This window comes from Gymnogyps californianus, chromosome 1, assembly GCF_018139145.2.
Source record: "Gymnogyps californianus isolate 813 chromosome 1, ASM1813914v2, whole genome shotgun sequence".
Classification (NCBI taxonomy): domain Eukaryota; kingdom Metazoa; phylum Chordata; class Aves; order Accipitriformes; family Cathartidae; genus Gymnogyps; species Gymnogyps californianus.
This window is the reverse complement of record NC_059471.1, coordinates 122,808,277-122,834,278: the sequence shown is the minus strand read 5'-3', so window position 1 is coordinate 122,834,278 and position 26,002 is coordinate 122,808,277. Positions and strand designations below refer to the sequence as shown.

Here is a 26,002-nt window from a genome sequence, read left to right as displayed (position 1 = left end):
AAAATTCTGGTATTTTATGTTTCACTCATGTGAACATATATATGGCAAATTATTCTGCTCCAGCTGTGCCTTAGAATGTACTCAAACACACAAGCTGGCCCACAATGGTATCACTGAAGGTCATTCTTCATAGTCAAATTCACATTAGTCTAATATCCTTTCATCTTATCTCAAGGAGGTTAACACATAAGGAGTCTAGAGAAGAAACTTAGGAATTCATTATGTCCACATAGGACAAGTTGCTTTTTTCACTTTTCCCAGAATTATGAGAGCTACAGAGCTCAGTAAAGTTTCTTTAGCTGGATACTAGAGTATTTACTCACACTTTATCAGCACCACTTTAAAAGCAGCCATTGAACTGGTTGAACCATTGAAGCAATGATTGCTTTTCAATGGTTGCTTTTAATCTCTTTATGTGAGAAAACAAGAGCAGGAACTCTTTCAAACTTTGCTATACTATCACAGGCTGTGAAATGAGACTGGGGCCAATGGTACTAGATTTCCCCTAAAAACATGGATGATCTGTAGTCTTCCCAGTAGCATAAATACCTTTAATAGTTTACAGGTTCAGAGGGACATAACGGATAATGACGTTTAAAGGCTTCCACGGTAGTTATACTTTACATAAAAAGAAACTTCATGTTTGTATACTTGGTTTTGATTTTTTTTTTCTTGAAAGAGGTACAACGCATGCAGAATATATCTGTGCATGAATAATTATACTATTCCATTTAATGAATATTTTGCATTTAATAAGGTCATCTGCTGTTTTTCTACCCACCCCTTCTCTTTGCCAAGGGTCAGGGTATGTAAGATCTGAAGAGAGCTCTGTACTACTGCCGCTAGCTGCCCAATATCAAAGGTAGCTTGCTGGTAGTTTGCTGTGGTATAACTGACCCTTTTATTTTACTCCAAGTGGATTGCATGTCTACTTGTACTTCCATAAATAGTTACTCTAAAGAATGGCTTCCTCAGCTCCAAGTTATTTATAACAAGCCAGTTTTCCTTTCTCTGCTATTTTGTCTGCATGTCAGAAGAGCTTTACTACATGAGAAGCATGTATTTTCTTGACAGAAGTCTTTCCAGTGTTGGCAGCTAGTGCAGCTACTCAGAACTCATAGGTACAATCTAGTACCCTACTGCTTCGCTTCGCTTAGGGTTCATTTTGGTTTGTTCTGTTTTTCTTAAACAGCTCTATCTACAATAAAGCCTTTGCTTAAGTGAGGCACAGTGGCCTGGAGTAGTTCTGTAATTCCTGAATGCCCAGACCATGCCCTGTTCTTCAGGCTACTTCGGTGTCTTGCCTTATGCTGGTCTAAAGCATTTCTGCAGCATGTTTTCTTGTGAGGAGAACTCCTCTGAAAAAGTCATAAAACTCGTAGATCCTTTATAATACCTTCCTTCATCTTTCAATTGCTTACTTTATATTAATTTTCCAGCATAACTCTGTAATTTTCAGTGCTTTCTCCTTCTAATATATATTTTTGGTGTTAGATCTTCAGATTTTTTTATGCCTCCATGACGTTTTTTGTCCTTCAAATAATACTTATTACTGCCTATCAAATCCTACTTTTTGTCCCTCTTTTGCTTTATTGCTTATCTTTTCACATACGGATGAATATTCCTGTCTATGCTGTTACACTGAAAAAGCCTTCGTTCTGAGTCAGGGCTTTTCGTTTCCTCACATCCAATCTTGGCACTTTAGATTTTTTTATTTTCACTTTAAAAAATAAAAAAAACCCCACAACAAAAAACAGGCAATATAATAATTTTAGTTTAAATCTGTGAAACTATTTATAGTAAATTGTTACGTTTCAACTGTAGTGCTTTTTCCCAAACAGATTTTATTGAGCATTATAATTACACTGGTTCGTTTCAGTGTCTACGTAGGGAAAGCTGCTTGCTGGTATGAAAATACATTAGCACATTATAGCCCTTAAATATTTTTGTAGCAAAATATTCTGGCTCAGTACCAAGCTCTTTTTTTCCAAGATGAATGTAAATTACGAGATTCACAGAAAGCTGAAAATTGACATCAAAGCATCTGAGTTACCCATAATGTTTAAGGAAATACTTTATTTATAAAGCAAATTGAGGGGGGAAGAAAGAGTCTCTTCCTTACCCACAGAACATAAGGGACAAACTGGACAACCTGAGCTCTGGCCCCTCAGAGCAGGTGCAGGATCTGTGCAGCAAGGTCGCAGTTTAAAGTCTGGCAGAACTGAGTGCTTGTGGTTGGCGTGATTTGTCCCTCAACAGAGGGAGCAACAAAACAGGATTTATGTTGTGGGTTTGGTTTTTTTACACTAGGTTGTTAATTTTCTGCCAGCTCTGTTCCTTGAGTGAGTTCGCACAGGATCAGATGAGCAAAACTGGCAGAGGCCAGGAAGGAAAAGGGAGGGGGCTGGGGCAAAACCTGTTTACAACCACTTAAACTGCTATAGAAGCACACCCCGTGTGAGGCAAGGAAAGCACCTAGCAGTAGAGGACGGGAGCGCCTTCCCTCAGCTGTCAAGCAGCAGGTGACTGTTTCAACCCACAGTCCCTTTTCTTTATCTCTTGCTTTAATTGTTTCTGCACGTAAAACCCGGTATGGAGTAGGGCTGTGGAAATTCCTCTTAGTGTTGCTTTCCTTTCTGCTAAAATGTGTTTTCTGGGGAAATAGGTTTGCAAACCTTCCAGTAAATTAAAGGTTTTAGAAATTTAGCATTTGTGTTTCTCTGTAGGTATTTTTAATGGTCTTTTCTTGTGCTACAGACTCATTGAAAATACAGGGGAAATCACCTTTTGACTGTTGCATGGAAAAAATCTGTTCTCAGTTTACTAGGAGAAGTTTCTGGTTGTCTGCTAGTATATTTGGGGAGTTCAGACTACAGGCAAGTGCTGTGCATAGTTTTCCCAGTCGTAGCACAGTATTCCATCGGAGGCCTCCTTTAAATGCTGGGAGCCTGTCCTATATGTGCAATAGAGTTTCAAAACTGAAATGTTTGCTCCAGTCTTCCCCACATTAATTCCATACCTCTCTCACATGATGTGGTAATACATGCAGAATGCACTCTTTGTCTCTTCCCTGTGCTACTTGGTATGCAAAGACAGCACTGAAATCAATGCAAGACTTCAAGTGAAACCACATTAAGAGCTAGCATATATTGAAAATGGTGCCTTATGAGAAGTTTGTTTATGAAGAACATTTCAAAGCCAAACGGGAAATGTATGGAAAATTCTTGCAACAAAGTTTTTCCTTCAATGGCAAAGAAAATTAATTTTGACAGTCTTCTGTATGCAAGAAATATTTTCTCCTCATACTTCTGTACCAAGGAGAGATGATTTACTAATGGAGCATATAAGTTAAGAGGTAAAAGTATCTACATCACATTTCTTTGTGGACCCTGCAGATAAACTGGCAGAATATTAATCCAAATCAAATTGCTCTATGTAGAGTTCCTACAGGGGATCCTATGTTAAACAGTAGCTTAATTCTGTACTTGCCTCATAAATCACCTTACAAATACTGCTCTGAGCTATGCAGTTCATCTCGCACACTGTAAATTTTCCTGAACTTCTATAGCAACCAAGACCACTGTATGAGAGGGATTGTAGTCTCAGTTCTACCACAAAAGGGGGGTGGGGGGGGGGGGTGGCTGGGGGGCACAGGCATGCTACCCTGGAGGAAGACTGGGTTGAAGGATTGCTCTGGGCTCAGTGTCAGTCTTGCCTGAGATGAAGGCCAAAATTTAATGAGTTTCTGCTTCCTGTGGTGTATGTGAGAGGAATCCCTCCTGTATGGTCTTCGGTCATCTCTTGAGTTTGAGGTGCTATTTCGCTTCAAAGAACAAAAGGTTTAAGTAGATGTTGAAGGAAAGTCACCCTGAGGGGAAAAAAAAAAGAAAAATCTTAGCTTTTTCTTCAGCCACCCCTCTGCCTTGGTAGCATGTGCTCAAGAGTAACAGAGCAAGAAGAAACACATCCCATACACCATCTGAATCTATATACAAATGCTCACTGGCTGAGTCTTGTCTTTTTTTATTTCTTTTTTTTTCTTGTGGAAGCAATGGTAAGATCTGGAGAATCTTGTTAGTTTGGTTGCATTTACTAGTTTGGGGAGGCAGGGGAAGAAATCCCCATAGGAATACAGAAACAAAATGCCATTTTATCTCTTTGGTAAGATCTTGGCTTTACTCATGCACAGATGAAAGTACAGTTCTTGTGACCTCTTGGACTAGGCATTAGACTCGTAACACAGACTAATTGTACAGGATGGACCCTGAAGTTCTGCCTTTAATTACAACGGTGTTCCCAGGGCAACCACTGAATGAAGCCAGTAGCTAAATTCACTGTTTTGTTAAGGAAAACTCACCATTTTCCCTGTCCTCTACCAACTGTGATTTTGCCTCAAGCTTTTTTTAAACTCTGCTTAAAAGCCAAAAGGATGTTTTGCAGTCCTTTTTCAGCAAGTACTATATTCGTGATGAAATCATGTGTGCTTGCCATTTGAGAGTGTGTGTGTGCGCGCGCATCTGTGAGTGTCGTTCGACCAGGCAACTTGGCTTACAAGCAAGGCACTGTGAGAGGGGAAGCAAAACAGAGGTTCAGCTTGGCAAACTCTGCTTTTCTTTCAGTGTAGGTTTTGGGTTTTTTTTTTTTTTTTTTTTTTTTTTTTTTGAAAAAGAAATCAATAGCCCGCCAAATCCATACACCAAGAAAAATCTAGAGCAGTGTTTCCTGATCTTTCTGTTACTGGCTCCCACCCTGCCTTGTGTCAAACACAACTATCACTGACTGCAATCTCCCTGGAGCTGAAACAGGTCAGGCAAAGCTTGGACTGTTTGTTACGCAAAAATGGCTTTTTAAGTTAGAAATTAAAACAAATAAATCAAAGGGCCTTATGTGTGGCCCCCCAACCCTATAATTCAGACTCCTCACCCCTTCAGTCAGTATCACGTCTCACGCACCCTGTGTTGACCGACCTCATCCTCTCCAGATGCTGAGGATAAAAATCAACTTGTTTTATCAGATTGGAGGAAGTTACCCCTTGTCCTCTTATTCTCCTCTCCACACTTACTGTTTAGGTTAATCTCTGCCCACTTGCATGAGTCCTCCCCTGAAGATACATTTCTACTTGGCCCATAGCAAGCTACCCTCACAGCAGTCTGTGCTTCCCCTTTCAAGATGCACATACTGCTATGCGAAGTACTCCTTCAGCTTCTGTACCTCCTCTGTCATTCTTTCAGTGGTACAAGGTGAAAAAAAGGTATCCATTTGTCTAGTGATTAGTGAGTTTTTGCTTTTCGTTTTAGCCTATAATTACAGCAAAACCGTGAATGTTCTGCAATGCCTATTTTAGAATAATTCTCTCTTCTCCCTTACTTGTAAAATTGACTTAGATTTTATTGAAGAAATGAAATCTTGAATTTAATGAGAGCAATTAGTCACATTTTCTTTCGTTGGTAAGGCTTTGAAATGGGCCAGGCTTTCCGAGATTAACTTTTCACAAATGTTCTTTCTATCCCAGATTTGGATTTGCAGCTTACTCCTAGCGGAGAAGTCACAAAACAGATTGGAGAGGCCCTGCCTGTGTCATGCACGATTTCTTCTAGTAGAAATGCAACTGTGTTTTGGATAAAGGTCGGTAATTCATCTACTTCACGCTTCCTCTGAGTGTTCACCTCTTCATATTACTGCTGCTACTTCAGTGTTTCGGAAGGAAGGAAGTCGTTCATTGGGCTCATATTTTAAAGAATATTGTTAAAATGGGTCTTACACATATGGCTAAAATGAGAGCTACTGACTCAGGTTGATGACTGAAAATCAGTTACTGTAATTGTCAGCTCAGTTTTCAAATGGAGAGAAGTAATGCCTACTGTAACACAAATATAACTTTTTTTGAAATGGTCTATACAAGGCCCTTTGAGAATCAGGTCCCTCTAAGAAGGAAAGCCCATTTGGAGGAATTTGGATTCATTAATTGTTTTCTCAGAGGCAAGCTTGGTCTTGGTTCCAGTAAACATAATAAAAGGGCAAGGCAGGTTGAGAGATTGGATGTTAGCAACTGGTGTTCAGTGGCTGGTGAAAAAGGTAGCTATGATAGATGGTGGGTTTAAATTAAACCTGTACTGCTGGAAACTAAAAAATAATGATACCTGATGGTTGTTTAGTAGCATACGTTGATCTCATAAGCCTGGCCTAGAGGAGAGTTGTCTGTGTCTCAAACAGTTTGTACCACTAGGGGTTTTGGCCAGCCTACTAGAAAAGCTCAGAACTAATAACTGATCCCATCCATGCCCTTGATTTGAAAGTGAAGTTGTTCAAGAGGAAGGGAGGTGGCTTTTATAAATGTCCAGTAGTTTCCACTTTTCATGCTGTTATGTTGCTGTCAGCTATTCAAACGTAGTTATTAATGGGGGAACACTTAGTAGGGCTCTAATCTACCAAAGCATGTGACAAAATTCTGTTGATAGTAGTCACATTTGTAACTTAGAGGTTAATGTATTCTGAGTTAGAATTCACAGAGATTAACTCCTTATTTTATCAGGACAATACCAGAATGCAAACAAGTCCGTCGTTTTCAAGTCTTCAGTATCAAGATGCTGGAAACTACATCTGTGAAACTACTCTACAGGAGGTGGAAGGGTTAAAGAAAAGCAAGACACTTAAACTTATTGTGGAAGGTAAGGGAGCAGATAGCTATGATTATTAATTGTCCTTTTCAAACAAAATGGTTAACTGTAATATTGTTCTTGTAGGAAAACCTCAAATCAAAATGACAAAGAAAACCAACACAAATAAAATGTCTAAAACAATTGTCTGCCATGTGGAAGGTTTCCCCAAACCAGCAGTGCAATGGACAGTTACTGGTAGCGGAAGCATCATAAATAAAGCAAGTATCTTTCTTATTACTTTATTCACCAAAAGATAGTGCATAGTGGGTGCGATTTAAAATCAAGGAACATTTTCCAGCTAGTGAGATTGAAGAAACTAAGTCTATTTCATTTATCTAAGAGAAGGTTAAGTGGTAGCTGTAGCTACATGATACTTACATGGATGATTTCTGATGATAAAGGTCTTTCGAATAGAGCAGGTGAAGGCAGAGAAGATCCACTGGCTACAAGCCAAACCTGGAACAAAAAAGAAAAGGTTACAAATGAAATATGCATTTTTTAAGTGAAGGTACTTAGTCGTTTTATCTGGGTAATGTGGTGATTTTGCCATTGCATAAAGAATTTACAAATAATGATTGAAATATAGAACTTATATTAGAAAGCAAATGGGTACTTGATGTAGGCATTAACTGGGTGAAATGTAATGAAATGTGGCAAGTACAAGTCAGAAAATACAGTCAATATAGTTCTTTATGGGCTTTGCAGTTTTTATCCTGATTTTTATAGTTGGTTTTGTATGGTTATACCTGTTATTTCTCACTGCAAACAGAACCATAATGCAGTCATCCTGGGGGAGAAATAAGGAGTACCCATATACAGCAGGAAAAATAGCTGGAAAATAAGCAAACGGAAGTATTTTCATATTGATTACCAAATCACATGCAAAGCATTGCCACATTTTGCCTTAGCAGGAGAAATAAATGAGACATCTATACAAGCAGTCAGAGACTGGAAGTACAGTGCACAGTGCTCCTGTAGATTTTATTACTCCATTAGGTTTTGCTTTAATCCTACAGAAATTATGTATAGCTGTCAAAATTTGTCCATTTACTTGAAGCTATAGGGCAGGAACTGTCTTGAAGCCATATAAATGATTGAAAATAATTTTCTCTGGACATTGTATTAATCTAAGAATGATGTACAGCAAATTTAAGGAACAACTTTACATCACTATTACAGTACAGATACTGCAGGTCCTACTAAATACATGTAGCTTGGCAAAATAATGCTTAGTGTGGAAACAACTTGGAAAGCTAGAAAGTGGAAAACTTACAGTGATTATTTTCCTTATAAAGACATAAATGAAAAACAGCAAGATGGAAAGAAATGAGACGTTAGGAGTTTGTTTTTGGGTTTTTCTTTAAGAATTTTGTCACTTGGAATATTTTTTAAATAGTCGAAAGAAACAAAAGCAAATACAGAATGTAGTTAACTTACTAAAAAATGCCTCTTTATCAGTGGTCTTACAGTGCACACTATACTAAATGTAGCTATAGCTGCGTATCTTGGCCAAAGTGTTTTCTTGCAAATATTCACATTACCATTTAATAATAAAATAATGCATTATTTCTATTGCTATTGTTTGGAAAACTGAAATATTAGTTGAAATTTATTTCCCTCTGAATGTTTTCAATGTGTAATACAGGTAATGCATGTATTGTTCTTTGCATTTTCCAAGGATACTAATCTTCATTTTTTACCTTTTCAGACAGAGGAGACCAAATATGTTAATGGAAAATTTTCCAGTAAAATTGTAATTGCTCCTGAGGAAAATGTGACTTTAACTTGCATTGCAGAAAATCAGCTAGAAAGGACTGTGACCTCCCTGAACGTCTCTGCTAGTGAGTATCTTCTAAAGACCATTTCCTTAAAGTTATAGTTTCACATAAAGTACCCACGCTTCACACTCATATGAAGAGTAGGTCTGCATAGTAATGTTGATACTAAGATACTTAACCTTTTTGTCTTAAGTCAAGCAATTGTAAATCCACTCTGGATCAGTAGTACCTTGATAGCTTTCTGGATGAAGTGACTTTCTTGGCTAGCTATCTCATGTATGCAATATATTATTTACAAAAGTAAATAATATTACAAAATAATATTACAACATGATAGTACAAAAATATTGCAAAATAATATGTTATTCATGAGTCAAAAGTCTTTATTTATTACTAAACTAATATCATCTTTTAGTCCCCAAATTCCAGTTTATTATTACTGGCATGTCTTGACTCAGAACAGAACTCAGCCATACTGGGCTTTAATCAAATGTCACTTTTCAATGATGAAGGGTGGTGAGAAGCTACAGTTTGTGGAAGAGTAGCACAGAAATACTCAGTCAGAAATATTTCTGAGATTAATATTACAGGTTTTGAATAAGATTCTTCAATTGGATATATTATAGTTACAAAGGAAAGACTTCTGCTTAAAGATAAGATTAATTACCTTGTTGTTTGGCAAATGCTGCATTAAGTTTCAGTGTTTCTGTCATTGCTGTAAATAGGCAATTAAAGGTGATGGTCAGGTGTAACACATTTTGTCTTTAATTTTAACATTTTTCATTTCAGTAAGTATTCCAGAATACGATGAGCCAGAGGATAGAAATGGTATGTATGGTTTTCTATCTCCATAACCCTTTCTGTTGATTGTCTCAGTTCAAGACCTATGTAGTGTCACTGAACAATTTCCACAGTCCCTCCAAGTTGGACCTGATTTAAAATAGCTGATGCCATGATTGACTAAGAATGTGACTTTCTTGAAGCTTTAAATGTGTTTTTAAGAACAATGCCTACTTTTTTTTTTAATTTTGACTTTCTGACCCCTTTTCTTGTTTCTGATGGAAATTCTTTAGAAATGGTGTAGTGCTTTACTTTATCATAGGTCACCTCATTAACTTTTCTTCTTTGCTTCAGGTGACAATAGCGAAAAGGTTAATGACCAGGCAAAGCTAATAGTGGGGATTGTAGTCGGTCTTCTGCTGGCTGCTCTGGTTGCAGGTGTTGTCTACTGGCTCTATGTGAAGAAATCAAAGTAAGAATTTATGGAAAACTTGATACATTTCTGCTTATCATTATTCTTTTTTCAATTTAGTATGTTTACCTGTTTTCCTTCCTGCAGCATTCCAGTAGTCTAAGTGGGGAAAAGTTGTTACAGTAGGTGCATTTAATAGAGAAAGGAAACTTGGAACCTCTGATCAGCTTGTCCTAATGCTTAACAGGACTCATCTCCTGGAGATGGTGTTCCAAGACTTTTCATAGATCATCACCTGTAATGAGGTTCTCTTTCCTGACAGCTAAGTCTGTGCTGATTCTTGCATTTAAATATAGTACCTGTTACTTAATTGTGGGATGTTACCTCTGTGTGGCTTTACTGGTACTAGAAACGGTCTTCCTTTAGAAGTTGGGTAGCTCGTTTGCTTTAAAAATGGAATAAATTACAGAAAAGTCTAAACCATCTCAGGGAGAAGAGAGAGATCCTTAATTCATTTGTTCATATATACTTTGAGATCTCTGAAGTAAAATTGATAGATAGACCTTGTGTTGCTGAAAATCTAGAAGCTAGAAAATCCAAATCAATGTGTTGTAGCCATCCTAGGCATAGAACAGGATTTGCCAGTGAGGCCTGCTTCCTTTCAAGTTTCTTTGTTATCACACAGGCTCACTTTAGAAAAATCAACTGGCTGATCTCAAAAAGTAACCGTGTTTCTCCATCCTTTTAAAGGTGGCCATGACTGTATGCCATTTGGCCTTATCTCCATACATTTGTCTCCAGGGAGAACTGAGGGCAGGCTTGCTCTCTGAAGGGTTCCTTACAGCTGCTTCTTAACAGGGAAGATTAAGGTAGTTATGTATAACATGCACAAATCAGTACAGGTATAGAAGCAATCTTAAAGTTCAGTTGTTCTTTCTATGACCTTTCATTAAAATTAGATCAAATGAGATCTAAAATATACCAGTGGGATTTTACTATGAACAAATGTGTTTTCATTGATGTGAAAGTACAACAAGGAATTCTCCATCTGCTTGAAAATACTCTTTTTTGGATAATACAGAAGGATTTTACTCCAGCCATAACTGAGCAGGTTTTGGAAGTTTTTCAAATAAAGAATTGCTATAAATTACCCAAGCACAGAACCACATTCAGATATTATACAGGAAAAAAAAAAATTATTTGCAAAGCTTATGCTTCTTTTGGTAGAAACTAAAACGTAATAATAACGTTGAGCTCCTCCTCCCACACTTTGCTACTAGGATAATAATGTCTAGAATAATTTTCTTTTGTCTTTCCTTTTTGAATATGAGAATGTGGAATCATGAAACTGTGGTTCACTGGTTTGGTTTTTTTTTGAAGAGGTGGTTTGGGTATAAGGAGGGCAGAGAAGGTAAAGTATCTTTTCTTGTACCATTATGTAGTGTGGGGAGAGCTAACAAGAATCGTAGAATATAGCGTGTCCTTTGCTGAGATGAGTTTATTACTTAAGATAATGTTTTCAGCTTCAAAGATAGGTACAGCATATTCTAAATGGACATTTCTTTTCCTCACGCTCAACTTCTCTTCTACAAGCTTAGAGTAAAAATTAGAGCTAGAATTGATTAGACAGGTTCACTGGGAACAAAATAAAAATCCCTTTATAGTTAAATAATAGTCTCCATATTTGATACATGGTTGCTGGCCTCTGAAACCCTTAATTGATGCATCATCACTGACAATCTCCTGTTCTCAGCATGTATTTAAGTTGATCTGTTGTTATCCTCCCTGCTTTCTGCACGCCATACCTGCAAGAGCAAGCAGAGTGTCAGTACCTATTCTAACAGTTTTCATTATGAAATCAAAGTAGACCTTGCAAAAAGCACCTTACACCTTTAGACACAACCTGTGTCTAATCACAACCCCTCCATCTCCATGCAGGCCAACAGTTAGTAGTTATTTTTTGAACCCACCCTTGAACAGTAACTCACCTAATCTCTATCCCCAAAGTGACGCCAAAGGAAAGTCTGAGAAGGCAGCAGCACAGAACTTTCCAAGTCTGCCGAGGCAAGAAAAACATTACTTTTTTTCATTATTGGTGTTGTGGTTTGTATAATCTTCTATTGTCTTGTCGATTCACACTAAGTACGAATTATACTTGTAGCCTTGGAATATATTCACAATAAATCACTTATATAGTTATTCACTGCCTCAGCTCCACTTGATGCAGAAGCTGATTATTACCACATATTCTTTTCACTATGAATATTATCCCATAAATCAGGGACTCATCTGTATTCCACATTCTGCAACCAGCCCCCTCTTGAATAAAGAGTTGAGGCTACCTACCCCAGCATGCCATGTTTCTCCTTCATCTGAGCAGAAGGCCAAAGATTTGTTTTCTGCAGATTTCTCCTTTTTCCAAACAGGATATTTTAAACTAATTTGCACCGAACAGAATATAACTTAGCACTTCAGAATCTTTCTAAAATTTTTGTGTTAGACCTGAGTGATTCTAGGACACCCGTCTTCAGTAAATTCTTCATATATGAAATTTTCACCTTGCCTGAAACAGCTGAGAGTACAGCAGAAATTAAAGATTTAGAAAGAAAATAATGCACCCTGTATCCCTGTTCTCTAGGCATGGAAGTTTTGCACGTAGATTGGACCTTTGTCCCATTTGTGCTTCTTGGGTTTGGAGGTGCACAAATCTCAAGTCACGTGAGGCTAGATCAAGGTTAAAGTGGTTTAAAATGCAGTGAAGGAAAATTCAGCTGGGCAAATTGAAGCACAGCAGCAGTCTTAAGATTGTTCATACTCAAGAGCACATCAAACTCTTGAAATTCTTCTTAGGTCACAGTAATCAAGAACATTACTAGTATCTCTGAAACTGAACACTTGAAGCATAACAATTCTGCTTTTCTGATACTTTATAGGAAATAAGCATACGAATCCAAACGTGGCAGGTCAAATATGTAGGAAACTTGCTGTGTGCTTTGAACAAGACTCACCATTTGTATTGGTTTTCGTGCAATTCCCTTCCAGAGAAAAGACAAAGTTACAAACATCTCTGAAAATGTCAGTTCATGTCACAGATCTTCTGTGAAAGTGGCATGCATTAAAAAATGGTCACTTGTTTCTTGATGACTGGAATATTTTTCTAGTATCTCTGCCTTTTTTCCTGCTGATGGACATTTGAAAATAATTGGAGGAAGTGGAAGGCAAGATTGGGGTAAACAGAAAGAGGTTGCAGATAATCCAGATTTGGATGTATAAGACTGTTAGCTCCTAGAAAATGTTTTGCAACAGCGCAGTTGAGTGTCTAGCATGCCTTTCAAAAGTAATGCAAGCTTTAATGAAATTCATGGCTCTTGCTTCAGCACCCAGAAGTACACCATGTGTATTCTCTTACCCGTCATTATCGCAAGCTTGCGTAAAAAGGACAAAGAGCACTGCAGATTTTCTTCCTTAAACAGTGTTGAGGGTGAGGCCCAGACTTATGAGATTAAAAGAAATCAGGAATTAAAACCCAACAACAATTTCTGGGTCATCTGTGTGCAGTCTATATTTACTCTACAGCAGGCAAAACCATTGAGATGGAAAACGGTCTTTATATTGAAAACAATGCTATGAACAGTATCTAAACAAAATCCATGACAATAACGGCCCCTCAGCACACACACACACTCCAAAGAAAACTAAAAATCTCACTTTGGTACTGCTTACAGAGAGATTTTGATTAGGATTCCCTGAGGATAATCATTTTCCTGAAGAGCAAGCACAGATAAATGTAAAATATGAGTCCTAATTTTAGCAAGAGCTCAGAATGATCCATGTTTTACAAATGAATTTAAAAAAAAACAGTTGAGAGACATAAGTAAACTCATATTCATACAACCAACTTCTCACTCTTCAGAATGACATGGCCAGAGCATGCTAAAGTGTGGGCTTTGTTTGTGGAGCTGTAGGTAATGTTGATGTGCGTGAGATGGTCTGGGCAAAGTGGGCTGTCTTGCCCTTTTTGGCAAATCCTCGGGAATATTTCCATCCATTCCAACCGCGTTCCCCAGCTGCTCAGATATCATCAGGAAGTCGCTCTTGAGTTGCAAATGGAGCAAGCTGACAGGAGTTAATGCACAAAAAAAAGTAAGGAACAACTGTTGTGGAATGTTAAGGACCATTTGTCTTGTGCCTCAAGTCACCTGAGGAAGCGAAACCATGTTTTGAGCCATTTCTCTGTTACAAACCCAGGCCACGTCCATCGAGCCCTGAGGACTGGTGCCATGCCAGGGTCGCCTGTTCCTCTGCTGTTGGCAGAGCACTGCCAATGGATCACACTGCTGCAACACAGTGCAAAATTACTCTTCTGTCTCTTAATAACACTATTTAGATAGCACTAAAAAAGGCAGCAGTATTGCTTGTGCTGAGGTGGTCAATCTGCCTAGATATCAGTATTTGGGGAACCAAAAAAAAAAAAAAAGCCAGCAAGATCACCGAACCACCAGAATTAAACTGCTGTATTTCAGTCTCGGGCACTGAGAATCTAAATCCATCTGATTGTCAGACATGAAAAACTGCTGCTGCTCTCATTTCAAGCAAGCAGTATATACTATCCTCCAAAAGAGTTCTGGATCACCTGCCTCTCTCAAAGTCAGAGTGCTGCCTTTTAAATCTCCCATTTTCACCCATTTTGGCTTTAGGAAAATAGAGGTGACATTTAGTGAGAGGAACAGTTTCACTGAATGCAGAACTAAAATGGAACACTTTAAAAATCAAAACCTGATCGCATTGCAGAATCTTGCAGGTGTAGTCATCGAATAATTTTAACCTAATCAGAGACCAGTAATGCTAGTTACAGTTCCCTCTGCTGTTAAGTGTCAGTTTGCTTTGGGCACTGTAAAACTCTTGATAAGAGGCCAAAAAAAGGATCACACTGAGCCATGCCAATAGTCTGTCCAGTCCGCTCTCTTGTCTCCAAGAGCAGACATAAGCAGTTACATGAGGGCAGACGTGCATGATACTGCTTTCTCACCTCCAGCTCGTTTCAGCTCAGGTAATTGCCCGAGTCCAGATTCTTTCAGCTTTTCATCTCTTTCCCTACTGTCTCCAATTTTGTAAGACTTCTTATTTATGCAAAAGACTCATTAGCCACATGACAAGCCCAATCCTGTGCTCTACCTAAACCAAACATTTTTTTAATTTAAAAAAAAAAGTTTTGTAATTTTTAAGGGATTTATTTGTTTGGGAGGTTGTTTCTTTTTTACTAGGATTAAAGAGATTTGTGAAAGGTTATTAAGATCACAGAAGGTCAATCTCTACTAAAGCACTGAATGTTCTTCCTCATTGCATCTCACATCCTTTCCTTCTATGCACATCATGTGTTTCAGGTTTTGAATACCAGAAGAAAGTAGAAAGTTACTGCACAATAGAAATATACCACTGTAGAGCAAGTTACTTTGTGATACAATCTCTTCATTTTAAAAATTAAATTTGCCTGCGATAAGCAGGAGTTCAGATCTTTGCAGTAAGTGGGTTTTCAGCACAGACACCTTCCTGTCAGCCACACAAACATAACAGAGGCCATAACAGAAAACCAATAGTAAAAGGTAAATGCAGCTTTGAAGCATTAAAACTTATAGCCACTCAGGAAATAACCTACTCTAAAACCAAAAAGATTTTAGAATGGTCCCATTCAGTATAATCTGTGGGATTTGGGGCCCAGAATCCCATGCCCCCCTGGCACTCCACCTCAAACGCAGCTCCCCAGCCCAGAGAGCAGCATTTCAGCAGCCCTCCCGGAGGCACTGAGGGTTAGGTGCATTTGCACCCCATCAGAAGCTCTTCTGAGACAAGGACTAAACTCTACTCTCTTAACAGTACTGTTCAAGGCTACTTCAACTCAGGGCACACGTAGTGCTTAGCCACTGCTAGCGGCCTTTGCTCAGATGGAGGATGGGCACAGAAACACTCCGCTAGCAAAAATTCAGATCAGCGGTTTTGGGAGGTACATACCTGCATGGTGTCAGCGTGACATGTCACACTATCTTGCTAACCTGTGTCTTCATTGTATTTTGCAAGTCAGTGTCACTATGGGTCTTTACCCTGAAGCAAGGGTGAGCATATGCATGAATCTGTCACAACAGACGTTACTTTTCTCTAGGGGAAACAAATTATCCGTAGAGAAAATGCATATACGATAATCTGCTTTGACACAAGGGATTTAACTTTGTCCCACTCAAACGCGTTTGCCCATTTACATTTTAAAAATTGCGGCCTTCAAAATGTTATCGCAGCACTGCAGGGATCTTTCACCTTGGCAGACAGTGGGGCTTCTCACACATTAAATGAATGGCGTAGTGGTTTTATTGTGCTAAGCTAAACTAAGCACTTAACTCATTAATTCACCTCCACTACTTGCATTAAGGAAGACCTGCTATTTTAAATGAGGCATACCTCTTTTTTTCCCCCCCTCAAACATTTACAAAACCTCTTCTTTACCCAAAGCTTGTCAGTCATAGCTAGCACAGATCTAGAAGCCAGAGCGGGTTTTTTCCGGTGTTGCCAGAATTTTCATTAATTTCTTCACATTTAAAGAGCTTCCGTTTGGCACGGGCTCTGAAAGTCAATTACTACAAGTACACAAAAGATTGCTATGTTGATCAAGATATCTTAGCCACGCTTGTAACGTTTTAGTACGCCTTAAAGCAAACTCTTGTTTATTGAAACAAGCTACACAATTAATTTGTCAAGAAACATGGATCTGCACAACTGGTTTAACCTTACTGAATGTCTGCTAGCTCAGAATAATTCTGAATTCCTCAAGAAAGAAATCAAACATACACAGCCCTACTGCAATACTTCCTGTGGTACTAACGCCAGTGGGGGAACTGGTGCTATTGGCCTGTTTACAGACATATGCAAGCCTATTGCTCTGCTCAGAACAGAACTGTAAGAGTTTTCTGTTTTAATGAGAGGGGAGGAGACAGTGTCGTTAATGTGAGGATGGAACAAAATGCTGTAGACATGCAAAAATGACCTTACTTTTTCATTATAGGACAGCATCAAAACATGTAGACAAAGATCTTGGAAATATAGAAGAAAACAAAAAACTAGAAGAAAACAATCATAAATCTGAAACTTAAGAGAAAATGTGTCAGTCATCATTCCAGGTAAGTGGTTCATATTGCAGCATTTAACATCTCTTTGTCCACTATTTCTCTCTAGTGATCACAGTGGTAGCTTGGAGTCTGTTGCTCACCTTTCAGAGGTTAGGCAGTGGAGTGATTTTGAGTGGTGTAGCGTTACAACAGACAGACTCAAGCCCCTGGCCAGTTAAGAGTTCATACCTGCATAAGCACATATTAAAGAAGCCTGACATTTAGACATAACTTAGTACTTGGCTTTATTTTAATGCATGGACTTGGGGAAATGAAAATACAAATTTGTATAACGTATCACTGTGGTATACACGTGTGTGTGTGTATATGTATGTATATGAAGAGTATGTTTAGGTATAGTTTAGAAGGTTTTGAGTTATGACTTGAAATGTTCACAGGAACCTTCTTCCCTTACTGAAAGCAACAGTTTCTAAGTCCTTGGCCAGCTTTATTCATCATCACTGCAAAAGGCATGAAACTTTTCTTAGAAAAAAACCCATTCTTTTACTCAAGATTTCACATACTTATACTACTATCGATTTTGTCCTGGAAAGAGACACTGTATATTAAGTTAGTAACAGGTATGAAAGTTTCCCCAACTGGGATCTGTATAAAATAAATCGTATACAAATAATTAGGTAGATGCAGAAGTTCTGTTAGGAATGACAGGAGCACTAGAAAGCACCAACAGCACCACCCGGTGTTCACATATATATACACCACTGCTACATATATATATGCCACTGCTGCATCTCTCCTCTTAGTACCCAAAGTAGGGGTTTAGACCATTTTTCTGGCCAACTAAGGCCATTTTAAATTAACATTGTGGTAGCACAAGAGTGTGGAAACCAGCTAACCATATAGAGGTTTCCCGAGTTAGTCATCAACTGTTCTTAAAAATGAGAATAGTAGATGTCCAGTGGTGCTGCGTTGTGAGTTCCTCAACAGGAAAGCTGTAGGCAGCCCTGCCTTTCAGTGATCTTAAGTAAATAGCATTGGATACCTACTTGAGGTAGCAGGGTTTTAAAGCATATAGTGGAATTATGACATTTCATATTTAGATAAAAAAGTTTCTCATTTAAATGAAGACAGCTTTGCTTATTAATAATTTCAATGTTAGTATTGTCTGAAATTTTAAAGTACGAGGCACTATTTTCACACTAAATATTCAGAATTCACTGAATTATATAGAGTGATTATATAGTATATAAAGAGATGCAGCATTGCTGTATGCACTCTGCTAGCAATATCACTGTTTTACTAGTTTGGAAAAGGGAATTAGGAATACCAAAATTATGCCCTATGAATGATTTAAAAGTGGAAAATAAGTAAATTTGGATTTCAAAAAAGTTGCAGTGTACATACCCAGCATTTCTACCGCAATTCTATGGGAAAATTCTCTAATCTTTTTGGTTAGGGCTTGTTTTGTATGGTTTTTTCTGGACCTGGTACCTTCTGCAACATTGCAATATTGAGGTGATTAGATGGAGCTGAAGTTAGCTGGAGGTATTTATTGAACATAGGAGTTCAATAACATCATGTGCCTTCAATGCAATCTTCTACTCTAATTATTTTATTTCTTCAGATCAGTAGATCTACATAAATGAAATGGACATATATCCATTACTTACCAGATAAACTTACTGGATTTACCAAGAACAATATTGCAACAACTATTCTTATCGTGAAAGAAAATATTCTCATCATTGAGCAGCAGAAGAAAGTACTATTCATGTAGCTGTTTATTTGAAGGTTAGATACTGAGTAGATATGTTGGTTGACATATTTTAAAATGTTTAACTGGCTTTATGTTTCGTATTTTCAGAGAATACATATAGGCCAATTGAAGCATGAGCGTGGATTGTATTTAAACATATACAAAGAAGTGACAGCTATTCATGGTTCAAGTATTAAACAGATCATACTACCAAGTTTTCAAAGGATTTTAGACACAATTATCTCAAGCTAAAAAAAACCCACAAACTAATTTTGGCAACAGCCATGATAATAGGTCACCATGTTGTGTTCTGTTTGAAATATTTTTTTGTAAATGTCTGCACTGAAGATTTCTTTTTGTTTGCCTTTATGTAAATTTTTTACGTAGCTATTTTTATACACTGTAAGGCTTTGTTCTGGGAGTTGCTGTTAATCTGATGTATAGTGTAATGGTTTTATTTCAATTGTTTTTATGACACCCTTTGAGCAGGTACATGTCTAATTCTGATTGTTATCAGTGAAGCCTCTGCTTTGTAGCAAGTACCTAGAGTGTAAGACTGTCTTAAAGGAAAATGTCAATCTCCTTTTTCATTCTTTGAAATCACAGTAAAGAGGAAGGGTGACAGCTGTGACAAGAGTAAACTAAATTGTTAACAAAAGTGAACATTTAAAAAACCATGCAAAGCTAAACAGCCAGAAAGGGACTAAAGAGTTTCCATGAAGAAGTCTGGATATTGAGCAAGGAACACAATGAAAAATGCCTAGCCTACGTACAGATGGTGGCTAATAATCCTTTTCTTCTAGAGCAAGACACACATTTATTGATACGTTATCAGTCGTCTTTCATGTTAGAATTAGGATAAGGAACTGGAATTCTGGATTAATTTTGATTCCTTTATGTTATCCGCTGCCTTAAAGTACTGTACCTTTTCTTCATTTCAAAAAGATACCAGTCAGAATTGGAAACTTTTTTAAAAAAGTGGTCATATCAAAGCTGCATTTTTTTTTCCACAAAAATAGAATATATATATATATTTTTTGTGTGTTTTTGTTAACTATGCTACAGATATTGAATGCACCTTGAGATAATTTTAGTGTTTTTAACTGGTACCTAATTTATCAGACAGTACATATAATTGTAACAATGAAATGTCTATGTATCTTTAGTTACATTCAAGTTTGTAACTTTATAAACATGTTTTATGCTTGAGGGAATTTTTAGAATGGTACTGATAAGAAAACGTTTTGGGGTAAATGGCCAATAAAAAGTTGTACTTAAGGGAGAGAAGTTTCATCTTACGTGGAAGGTTAGTTTCTGGAAGAAGGTAACAGGCAGCTTTGATGGGGAGGAACAGTAGAGTAAGCAGAACATCAGGTTTCCATTTACAAATATCCAGGGAAAAAGTAAGTTTTTATAGACTGGTAGGCAAAAATAAATAAATAAATAAATGAAAAGACGGACGTTAGGAAATGTATTTTGCCACTTTTGCATTATTTAGGGGGAAGAAAACACTGTTACTTGTAAATTTGTAAAATGTTAAATGTCTGGGCAGTAGTGACTGATGTCTTAATAAAAGCTTCCTGTAGTGCATTGGCATGGATTAAATACATAAGATGTCCTATAAACTCTATGCTGTATAAAATATTAGAGGGAAATTCTGTTACATGCCTCTAAACTTTGATTTGTTACTGTTTTATTTGGCAAAAAGAAAAAATTATAATCTTGGTCAATATTTAAACCAAAGTAAAATGGGGGAAAAACCAAAGTAATTTGTTTTGCATGGCTAAGCCATTCTGTTATCTCTGTAAATATTGTGATTTTTTTCTTTTTAGAATTTTGTTAAAAAAAATTCTAAAATTTTTAAACACCTGTTTTTCCAAAATAAAACGTGAACACACAAAAAAGTTACTTTATATACAAATATATCTTTTTCTTTTGGTGCGAGAACACTGCCAAGTGATACACATTTTTAAAAAAAAAAACAAACGCAGTGAGCGTGACTCTAAACAGGAAAAGTTGTAACAGAGTCCTGTGAAGGAGTGTGCAAACATCACCTGTCTTTGTTTATAACACTACAAATAGTTCTTAAATACAGAGAAGAAACCTCCAAAGATCGTTAAGGGAAAGCATAGGGAAGGGCTGAAAATTTTCGTACCACTGTCTGGCGAAGACGGGGGAGAGCAGAAGAAAAAAAGTCCTTCAACTTCCACAGCTACGAAAAAGGAATAACAACTACTCCTCACCTTTTGGGATTCTGCTAGATCTCCTATGCACTTTAAATCGTCAATCCTAGGAGTTGGGTTTTTCACTGCTCCGAGTTCACTATAGGCACGTTTCAAGAACCAAGAGTGCAAAAGAATTAATGTTTCTATCCATGCCTAAACAACAATAAAACTGAAGTATGTCTTCACTCGCTTGTCTGAAATCTCAGTTTACAAGAACACGTATGAACACGAGGGAGGGCACTTACCTAGAGCTCGCTCTGTTGCTGACTCTAAACCTGCAAATGAGCCTCCGTAGAGTCTGGCTGGGACGAAAAGTCCCTCGAAGCCTGGGGAGCTCGGTGTGGGTGTATGGGCCTTCTCGGGGACCAGAGGGTCAGGACCTAGAGAGCATAAGAACTCACTCAGAGATAAACCTTCCCAAAGCTGATCACGCAGGTCTCCACTTGTGACCTGGTTAAAAAAAAAATACCCTGGTAATGGATCTTAGGGGGCCTGTTCAAATCTGATTTTGTCCACCACTCCAGGGTTCAACTTCAGGTTACTACACGCAGGAAGAAAAAAAATCCCCGCTCGCAAATGGTTTAAAAGCATGACAACAGGGAGCGGGAGAAAGCTGATCCTCTTGTTTTAAGGTTGGGAAATTAAGATAGTTTGTGGTGTCAGTTCATGGCTGTACAGGAAACTGCCACTGAGCTTGGAACAAACCAACAGGTTTGTCTGCATGCTGCAAAGGCAGCATCGTGCAGAAACACCCCACGGGCTTCCCAAGCAACTAAGTCCCCAGAAGCAATAAAACCAAAACTAGCTGTACTGCAGTGGCTATGAGCCACTATTAAAACACTCGCAGGGGAACGTGATAATGGTGCAGCCAGAAGGTGAGGCCTTCTGAAAAAAAATAAGTAGTTAGGGTCAACACAACGAAAGGCAAAGCCTCAGGGACATTTTGCGCTGGTTCTGAGTGCTACAGAACAGCCTCAGTTCTAGGGCTTTACCACACCTACAGCTACTGCGCTGTGGGGGCTAGCAGCTGGTCAGAGCCTTACTAGTGTTAAATGCTTCCCAGACTGCTTGCCAGTAAAACAAACGATCCACACCTGATCATCTGTATAGTATCCATGACTTGCCAGCATCAACACAGCACTACAGGTGGTTTAGGCAATATGTTACACCTTTTCCTGGACACAGAGTTTTCATTCTGTCATATTTTGAAATATATATATAAATAATTCTAAATTCTATATTGATTATTACTTGAACATTATGAGATACTAACATGAGTTTTATCCATACTGGTATCAGCCCATAGAGACAGACAAAAAAATGAATAAATGTAAATTTGTTGTCTTTTTTTAAGATAAATTTCTTCAGGGAACATCCGATATTCACCTAATACCCTGAGCTGCTGGCTGTTGCAGTTAAATCTGATTTACTTGTACTACCACATGTAGCTGGATACCTTCCTGTTGACTTCATGTTTAGACAGCCATATGTATGTAATTATCTCAGCTAAGATTAAGCAGTGACATATGAAATGAGATCATGACCTCCTGTGTCAACCACATCTGTGCAAATGTTTTCTGGGTTTTTCTTTTGACAAGAACGCATTGCCATCCAGGTGTCTGTTTCCAAGAATTGCCCAATACAAGTTTTTCAAACAGATTTCTCCTCCAAGCAGAAGAAGATGGCGGGAACACAGGAGGTACATAACTTCTAGTCACGTGCTCCTCCTGTCCCCTGAAGGGCTGCCACACTCTTCTGGAAAAGGGTAGCATCCTCAGGCTGGCATAATTCAGAGCTGAGCAAGGCTGACGTCAGCCTTCCCTCGTGGTGGTCTGCCAGGGAGCGAGGGCACCGCCTCACTACAGTGGGAGGGTAGGAAGGGAGGCAGACAGGTTGCAAACCAACCAACCCACCACACACCTTAACTGTGTATGCTTCATGCGTAATGCAGCACACACTTCTAATAACGATTTGCTACATTTCAAATTATCGGAGAATCAGAAACTAAGCTTATTACTTATTAATTATTATCAAAGTATGTCAAAGTCAATTTTTAAAATAAGACTAACTCCATCCACCCAGCCACTCACAGTTCTTTAAATGTCCTGTAATTCATACATTTTTCTCATTTACATTCTTAATAGAGACATTTATTCTGTTAGCAGCAAGGCACTCACTTTGATGTAGTAATGAATTTCAGCTTGAAAAAGGTAGAGCCTGACAAATTATTAGGAAATCTTGTTCCTTAGTGAGAAAACAGTATTGTACCTCTCTCATCACACACCCACCCCCCAAATGTGTTGGCTGTTCTCGTGTTCCACCTGGTGATACAGCTAAGGCTTCTATCGTCCTCTGTTCCTTGTCCCAGTGTTCATTTTCGCATCTCCTGTTCTGTATAGATTGATTCTCTGCTGCCCTCGCCATCATTTGTTTATTTGTAGGACGTTTAGTTCAGAAATGCCAGAGCACCTTGAGATAAATACCAGCAGTTTAACACAACTAGAAACATAAAATGGACTGTGAAACAAGAAAAAAAAAATAGAAATATACCCAACTTCCCATGCTTAGGCTTCTACATGTTCATATCCATTGTTCTGGAATCCCTTGGAGTCTCCCCATTTTGGAAAAATTGCACAAAATCTAATCCACACTACAAAGGCTCAGCTGTAATACCATAACATTATACCATAGCACCAATGTGCCTAAGCCTTTTACTCTTTTTTTTTGGCTAACCCTTTTTCTGTCACTTATACAACCAGAAATAATGTTAAATAAATAACATGAGGAATCTCTGTACTGGAATGCCAGCACAAGTCTTATGTTTAAGGATGTGACCTTTTTTCATATATTTCAGTCCATGTAGTTGTGATGCAAGGACTTATTGCATACTACCGAGCCCTGGACTTGAGAGAGCAGAGGGGAGAAAGTAACATCCTATTGCTCTAAGAAGTAACAGATTAAATTCTATTTAAATATAGTCATTTCCATCCATTTACTGTTTCTAGGAAAGAGCAGTCCCTCTTTCAATACAAACCTACATTCAGCCTTGCTCAGGAAAACTCTCTATATAATAAAGCTTGTATTAAAAGAGGCCAACTACAAATCCAGAACAGGAGCAATGCTTCCCTCAGCTCAAACCCACATCATCCTAACCCTTTTTTCCCCTGAGATTCTCACCGGAGCAGTCAAGTAATCACCTGCATAGGTACATCACTGATGACAATTTGTTTTCTCCACAGCTAGAAAGCAAATACAAATTCAGATTGTGTTGTAAGCGTTCAATAATGTCTACACACCAGATCCGAGATTTCATTAATATTTGCATCTGTCACAAGAAGAGCTAGTCTAGCATGGACAACAGAATACATTTAAAAGGAAGAACATAATTGAATCTAAATTCAGGAAATGAAATGAATTAAAGAATCAAATAAAACCTCATATAGACAATTTTTCCACAAATTCAATTTCAGTGATGTTGAGATAAAAGCTCTTTCTGTTTTTATTACTCCAAATAAAGAAAGATTGCACTCATTTCCATGAATTTAAGAAAGTAAACACACGCAGCAAACACAACTGGCCAAAGTGACTGCACTTACTAAACAGAAAGAAACAGGATATGGAAATCAGATCAGACAGACTTTCTGGTAAAATTAGAGTTAACAAGATTACCAGTGTGTGGAATAAAGTAGTTTCAATTCTATGCGCAATGTCTTTCTAACCCCTACTTGCTGTACCTTGAAGTAATCCATTTTGCAGTGCAGTCTGGGTTTGCTGCGTGTCTTCTGCACAGTGCTGGGTGCCAGATTTTCCTAATCCAAAATGTATCATCAGGAACAACAGTGGAAAAGCAGAGTTTTTTCACCGAAATTTTTACACATATTATGGGCAAGTGTAAGAAGTACAAGTTTGGCAACAAAAGCCAGCAGTGGTTAGAAGCTCTTGATAAAGAACCTCTTTTCACACTGTCTCTGCTTGAAAAATCAATCGTTTGGTCCTTCAAAAAAGGGGTGAGGGAGAGAATGGAAGAGTGAAATTGCCAGTAAAGAGGAGCATAACTCACTAAAAGTTATCTATCTTTAGCAACAGCTAAATCTTTTTCAAGTGTAAATCTTTAAAAAAAAAGGGGGGGGGCAAAAAAAGAAGCTGAGATGGGAATGTTGCTGTCCTCACTGCCCTCCAAGGATGTAGTCCTTAGGTGCAGTGCTCCATCCTAATGCTATCTCTACTGCTCTCCGTGGAGTCCTTATTCAAACATTTGCTCTCTCCTCATTATGTATATGCTTTTCTACATTTACACTAGCTAAAAGGTGCTAATAGCTATCACCAAGAGTGGATCTGGATCCCAAGGCAGTCAGAGCTATCCTTTATAAAGCTGCTACTCTTAGTGGCCATCTTTAGCTCCAGTGGAGGAAGCCATCAAATCTCTTCATATAGCTCCAGAGAGGGAGCAATCTCTGATATTGGGCAGAGGTAAATTCAACAAATAATAATTAACAAATCCATCTAGTTCCAGTTGCAGTAGGACAGAGATTTAAACGCTGAAAAGTAACTTTAACCATTACAGAAAGCGTGCAAAGAGTTGGCATTAAGCAGGATATATTTGTTTCCAAAGTTCTAAGGAAGGTCTAATGGCTGAACCAGCAGAACTTGTTGAAGCACTAATCCAGCCTCAACATAGTAGCAGGTACCAAGAGAGCTTTTTAAAGATTTGCATTTCTCCAATCAGTACAATTCAACTCAGAGTTCAGAGATGAACTGAAAGAAAAAACTTTCTTGTGATCTGTGAAAATAATCAGGCTGGACAGGATGAGCCTCTTCAACTCTAAGAGATACGGTGACCAAACCCAAACAGCTCAGCTTCCTCACTATACATAATACTGCCTTTATTATAATAATTCAGCTTTCAATGCAAAAACATTTACATAAATTTACATGAGGAAAATTATTCAAGTGCGTTTCAAGGTATTATTAACTAATAAACCCTTCTCAAATGATATTTTAATGCACTCAGTTCTTTCATCCAACTAGATCTTGACACAAGACGTGTATAATAAGTAATCCAGCATAAAAATGCATTTCTCACCATCCCTAATAAATCCACTTGAAATAGGAGGCATGGGCATTTGTTGCTGGCTGGGCATATGGAAGAGACATGGCCAAAGAAACGTGGCTATAGTAAACAGCAAAGGCGAGAGAATTTCTAAGTGGGAAAACAGCCTCTCTGTTTCCACCATCCTGAAGAGAATTTTGGTGTGAAGATATCATAAATAGCACACC

At 38.1% G+C, this 26,002-nt stretch overlaps 1 protein-coding gene across 2 annotated transcripts in view; it reads left to right on the top strand.

Moving 5' to 3' along the window:
* The window catches only part of ALCAM (activated leukocyte cell adhesion molecule), a 124,939-nt gene extending 104,029 nt beyond the window's left edge, over positions 1 to 20,910 (top strand). The window contains exons 9-16 of one of the 2 annotated variants that reach the window (XM_050909536.1): positions 5,513 to 5,625; positions 6,533 to 6,668; positions 6,744 to 6,877; positions 8,368 to 8,500; positions 9,227 to 9,265; positions 9,572 to 9,689; positions 16,681 to 16,795; positions 18,609 to 20,910. In XM_050909536.1, the coding sequence (XP_050765493.1) occupies positions 5,513 to 5,625; positions 6,533 to 6,668; positions 6,744 to 6,877; positions 8,368 to 8,500; positions 9,227 to 9,265; positions 9,572 to 9,689; positions 16,681 to 16,768 (761 nt within the window). In that variant the 3' untranslated portion in view covers positions 16,769 to 16,795; positions 18,609 to 20,910. Of the gene's footprint in view, positions 1 to 5,512; positions 5,626 to 6,532; positions 6,669 to 6,743; positions 6,878 to 8,367; positions 8,501 to 9,226; positions 9,266 to 9,571; positions 9,690 to 9,776; positions 9,836 to 16,680; positions 16,796 to 18,608 lie in introns of those variants that run through there. The other variant, XM_050909545.1, reaches the window with a different exon arrangement.
* Positions 20,911 to 26,002: the final 5,092 nt, after the last annotated feature.